General features: G+C 44.3%; 1 protein-coding gene across 1 annotated transcript; it reads left to right on the top strand.

Annotated features, from left to right (window-relative positions):
• Window positions 1-275: 275 nt before the first annotated feature.
• On the top strand, window positions 276-1,307 carry P2RY13 (purinergic receptor P2Y, G-protein coupled, 13). Its single transcript, XM_009709157.1, has one exon. It carries the CDS (start codon window positions 276-278, stop codon window positions 1,305-1,307), a length of 1,032 nt encoding a protein of 343 aa, XP_009707459.1.
• The last annotated feature ends 4,470 nt before the right edge of the window (window positions 1,308-5,777 follow it).

The raw sequence follows: 5,777 nt of genomic DNA, 5'->3' as shown, positions 1-5,777 counted from the left end.
GTTGTACCTTGCTATTATATTATCTTAGGCCTCCAAATGAATATGTACCATTTTAACTTTTCATTAGACATGACTTTGTAAACAACTTAAACTTAGGCAAAGATTTAGATTTTCTATGAGCTAGAAGAGAAATCAGTCAGTCTACTCAATGCATGTTCAAGTTTTGTGTTTATTTGTGTAAACCTGCCAGTCACTGTAAGGAACATGTCATTTTAAATACAGAATATTATGTTTTCTCTTTTCTCTCTCCTTTTCACCCAAGTTTGTCTCAAACAATGGGAGACTTTGCAAACGAGAGTACTGTCAGTAACTCCAGTGGAGCACCGTCATCCGCACCGTGCCACCGAGACACCACAGTCACCCACCTAGTCTTCCCACTGCTGTATACACTCATCTTCCTTCTGGGCATCGTACTGAACAGCCTGGCTTTTTGGGCTTTCTTCCATATTCCAAGCACATCAACTTTCATTATCTACCTGAAAAATATCTTAGTTTCTGATTTCATAATGACCCTGATGCTTCCTCTGAAAATCCTGACGGACTCTGGCCTCGGACCGTGGCAACTCAAAGCCTTTGTCTGTCGCTTCTCAGCCGTAGTATTTTATAACACCATGTATATTAGCATAGTGCTACTTGGTCTCATTGCTTTTGACAGATTTCTCAAGATTGTGAGACCTTTTGGGAAGTTCTGGGTGCAAAACCTAACCTCAGCAAAGATCCTTGCGGGTCTGGTCTGGCTCTTTTTCTTTGTTCTCTCTCTGCCTAACATGATCTTATCGAACAAGAAAGCAACGCCCCAATCCGTGAAGAAATGTGCCTCGTTGAAGAATTACTTTGGACTCAAATGGCACGAAGCTGTCAACTATATCTGTCAGTTTGTCTTCTGGACCGTTCTCATTCTCATGTTTCTATTTTATATAATTATTGCCAAAAAGGTATATGAGTCTTACATAAAAACACAAAAGAAAGACAAGAAAAGTGAACAAAGGATTAAGGGGAAAGTATTCATAATTTTTACTGTGTTTTTCTTATGCTTTGCCCCGTTTCATTTTAGCAGGGTTCCCTATACTCTGAGCCAAACGACCACCCGAATGGACTGTCGTCTGCAGAACCAGCTCTTTGTTGCAAAAGAAAGCCCTCTGTGGCTGCCTGCCACAAACGTCTGCATGGACCCCCTGATATACATGTTCTTGTGCAAACCATTTGTAGAAAAAGTGTTGTGCAGGAGAGTAAAGACATTGCCAAAAACAATTCATACAAACCCAAAAACCGAACTGGACACAAGAACGTCTGCTACCGAATCTTGATTCCGCAGTTTCATGCTCTACAGTCTCTGCCTATTCATAAAGGAGTTAAAAAATAATTTGGTTTACTTCTGTTGTAGAAAATGAAAGGGCGGTTGTACTGTAATATTAATACTTAATAAAAATGGCAAAATGGATTTCCCTATTTATGCTCACTGCTTAGCCTTAATGGGTAAAAAGCTGTCACCCAAGCTGCCAGCCCTGCTCTAACACCGATCCTCCCCCTGAGCTGTGCCCTCTCGTTGTCACCACCACCACTACTCAAAGCCGTGGAAGCCCAGCCGAGTCGTGGCGGTGCCTGCCCAGCCCCAGCACTGCTGCGTTCACACCGCAGAGAGCGGGGTTACCTCCGAGTCACTCAGGCGACTTCACAGCCATAACCACATCGGTCTGAACAGAAAAACAGCATCGGTGATGCATAAAACTAACAATGATCAGTCTGTAGTCTCGCGTTGCTCTGCTGGCTCTGCAAAGCGAACGAGAACAGAGGTTTTTCTGATTCGGTCACTAAATCACGGCCACCTCACAGAATACAGACAAACAATAGCCTATGTATTAAAATAACTTTGTATAACTTAGAATCATTCTGTAGATTGTCTTATCTGCTTAGTCTCGCGTTGCTCTGCTGGCTCTGCAAAGCAAACGAGAACAGAGGTTTTTCTGATTCGGTCACTAAATCACGGCCACCTCACAGAATACAGACAAACAATAGCCTATGTATTAAAATAACTTTGTATAACTTAAGACAATCTACAGAATGATTCTATCTGCTTTAAACAAAAAAAACTTACTTGTTAACACTTAGGCAGCTTACTGACTATGGCTGCTTCTAAGGACAACTTAGTTTTATTTGAGATTAAAACCCAGAGCTGCCGACTTTGTATGTCAGTAATTCTTGCTCTGGGTGTCAGCTTGGCTGGCACGTCGCAGGGCAGGGAAGAGGAGGAACCGTACTTGACAGAGGGAAGAAGGAGACGGTCCCTCCCCGTCCCTACCCACCTCTCTCACACACGTAATTACTTTCCTACCACCCACAGTGTTTCACCACCCTTCCACTCCACTCCCAGTGGGGATTTGGGTGGAGGCCACGGTCGGTGATACCCCAGTCCCCCCAGAGCACACTCCTCGTCCGGGCCAGCGGAGGACCCAGGACTGTAAAGGGCACCCCAGAGCCACACAGCATTCGCCCCTACCCTGCCACTCGCCAGAGGGGAACACCCAGAAATGTCCCCCTCGGTGGTACGTTCACCCTTCCCACCCAGTCCCAACAACGGGCAAAGAGAAGGCAGAAGCAGCACTGCCTAACCCTCCCTGTCCAGAAAATCCCTCTCCACCTGGCTCGCCGCACCACTTGCGGAGCTCTCCCTTAGCTGCCCCCAGGGTAAGTCCAAACAGACTGTGCCTAAAGAGAAACTGCTTTCTAATCCAAAATCCTGGAATTTATTTCACTATTTTAAGACATGAAAGAGATACCAACCATTTATTGACTCAACTCTACAAAGTACATTAAAAGAACTGTTAAACTTACCTTCACCCTCAGCAATGCTTCCTTGCCTCTCACACAACATGTTCCTACTGCTCCTTGTCCTCCGACACAGCCGCGGACCACCGCTGCATCAGGCACTGCTCAGGTGACGTGGGAAGGCACCACAACTTGCTCTCTCCCGTCAGCCCTATTGCTTGGTGCGGCGCCATCCCACCGCCTGCCCGAGTCCGGACACTCACCTCCCGCTGCTCCGTGGAGCTGAAGTGTGAGAGCCCCAGCACCCTGCTGAGACATCGCTCCCGTCCCTCGTTAACAAACTTCACTTCTTCTCAAGCTCTCCTGCTCCCTTTACGCCTTCTTGCACATGCCAGACGCTTTGATCACCACTTGACTGCTATTTTTAGAAATTAAATATTCACAGCAGCCCAATACAACCATGCAGGTTGCTCCATACAGCCTGATTTATTCCAAGCTGGTTTTAGATTACTGTGCATTAATTTCATCTGCCTTTGGGATTCCCCAGCCTCTGCCACACAAGTAGATGTATGTCTTATTTAGCAATTTCTGCTCACTATATCTTCTCTGCTAGGCATGTTACATACTTTCCATAACTGTAACACCCTTTTACAACTGGAAACTGAACTAATCCCCAATCAGCTTCCAGTCGGTTCCAAATGCCCCTGTAAATCAACATTATCTCAAACAGTGTCTTCCTCTAAGGATTAAATGCTATTCAGGAATTAATTCCTCTCTCCCCACACACATATAGTGTTTAACAGGATTAACTTAGCTACTTTAGTAAAAGTAAATATATTAAATTCTTAGCTGCTAAAATAGTCACTGCTGTCTCTCTAAGTCTGTTGACATAGCACAGCAACTGCATTAGTGACCAGAGCTAAACATCAGGAGAAGACAGTGTGTCAATCAGCTGTGATCTTCCACCAGGCAGGTGCCCATGGACATCGTGTTCCTGAACTTTGGCTATATTCGGGAAGAATTCAGCACGAAACTGTGCAGCTCAGTCCTCCCTCTTCCAAAGGCATCCCACCAGCACAGCTAACACGGAGGTGCCCAGGACTCTCAGCACAAACTGGCATCCAGCTCTGGATTTAAAAGCGCAACTCTGGCTCGTTTTTGTGGTTATTACGCAGCAAGACATAAAATGAGCAATATGGCAGTGATAAACTATGAAAACGCTGAAGAACAGAAAACTTATTCCACTGTGGAAGGTTTTTTTTGTTTTCTCATTTTTACTGCTTGTAATACAAGGCTCATTTAAGGCTGTGCACAAACACATACTGGCAGTACACACAGGCAAGTTTAAGAGCCTGCATGTAAGGGTGGGTGTAACCACAAAATGGGCTGACTTGCTCCTTAAATAAGGGGTGTGCCAAAGGTTTCAGAGGAGTCTTAATCATCTGTTTTTCAGGTGCTGCTTCTTAGGTAGGTAAAAGGGAGCCAGAGTTACCAAACTCTGTAGCAGAGAAATGCAAGGTGACTGCAAGGATAAGACATCTGGTTGAGCCACTTACAGAAAAAAAGTCCCCTAAATTCTAACATTCGGGATTTTGCACTTTTTTTTCCTGAAAGTTTTTAGATCCCTGCCTCCAGATGAAAGTAAGAATCATAACAGTTAAAAAGCAGACACCTAAACTTTGAGGCATTTTAAGTCTAAAAAAAAAAACTGCCTCCAGATGAAAGTAAGAATCATAACAGTTAAAATGCCTCAAAGTTTAGGTGTCTGCTTTTTAAGTCTAAAAAAAAAAAATAACCAAAGCAATATTTTATATTTTACACCTGACCAAAGCGGAGACATGTTTCAAGAACAGACTTCCCTCAGAGACGAGGAAGCCATCAGCCTAGAGCACAGGTAGAGAGTGCCAGCAGCATGCCCGAGAAAGCTGCTCTTCTCTGCTCTCCAGATTTCTTCAGTGCACCCAAGGAATTCATGTCATTCAGTAAAGTTTACCAGCGTATTCAATACAACAGTCACCATTTTTCCAGACCTGATTTTTCTCTTAAGTTGAAAAGGCTGGTCCTGACACTCAGGAGCTGCTGAGGGAAAACTTTGCTTTTCCTAGATTCAGCAGTTGTACAAGACAGCAAACGCAGGTAACGTTTCCACCTTAGGTGTGCTTACTCCAGTCCATCATCACGAGGCAGCAGCAGGGCTTCTCCTTTCCACATCCGAATGCTCATTCGCTTGGCTTCTCTACACTCCAGACTGGAAGCAACAGACAACCTAGAAACTGGCACCAGACCTTAAAACTTGTTCAGACAAATGAACCTTATTCCAGGCTCCCATGGTCCAGGATTCACACAAGAACTACTGACACTTATTCCAAGCATTTTTACAGACTGTTGGGTTCCCAAAAGGAGAACTATAGCAGTCGAGTATGTAACACTCGGCAGTCGAGTTTTCTGGAAAATCAATCTTATTTGGGTACACAAAGGCTTACATACATTTCTTTGTATTTTTTATTTTATTTGTGTTTCAGAAAAAGGAACTATATTATACCTTTGCCTAATAGACACACCACCTAGCCTTCCAGATTTTGTATCTCCTCGGAGGGACAGCAAGTTAATTCCTGAATGCCTAAAGACAAATTCTGCACTTCATACGTGTCCCGACTCTCTGGCACAGCCATACACATCCCTCCATCAAGGCTCCTACAACTCTGAGCACTGAGAAATCTCTCATAACATACAGCAGTACTTCAGTTAATGAGAAATGCAAAACAACAATTTGCATCATGAACAAGAGCTGGAAACCAAGCCGAGCAACCAAGATACTACCCGTATGATGCCACACAAACACACAGAGCCAGCAGGTCGCATGTGAAAACTAAAGGCACTAGGACAGACCTAAGTCTATAGACAGGATCAGCCAGCCGAGGTGTGCAACCTCAGGTTACCGAGCAACACCATGTGTGGAACTCAAGGAAAGAGGAAAAAAAAGAAATGAGCTTTTAAAAAGTCAGTTCTTA

Source organism: Cariama cristata, unplaced genomic scaffold, assembly GCF_000690535.1.
Source record: "Cariama cristata isolate BGI_N322 unplaced genomic scaffold, ASM69053v1 scaffold30701, whole genome shotgun sequence".
Classification (NCBI taxonomy): domain Eukaryota; kingdom Metazoa; phylum Chordata; class Aves; order Cariamiformes; family Cariamidae; genus Cariama; species Cariama cristata.
The sequence above is the reverse complement of the archived record's forward strand: the minus strand, read 5'-3'. Positions and strand labels throughout refer to the sequence as shown.

What these genes read in the sequence shown, in the direction of transcription:
- P2RY13 (XM_009709157.1), top strand. Translation starts at nt 276, where the DNA reads ATGGGAGACTTTGCAAACGAGAGTACTGTCAGTAACTCCAGTGGAGCA.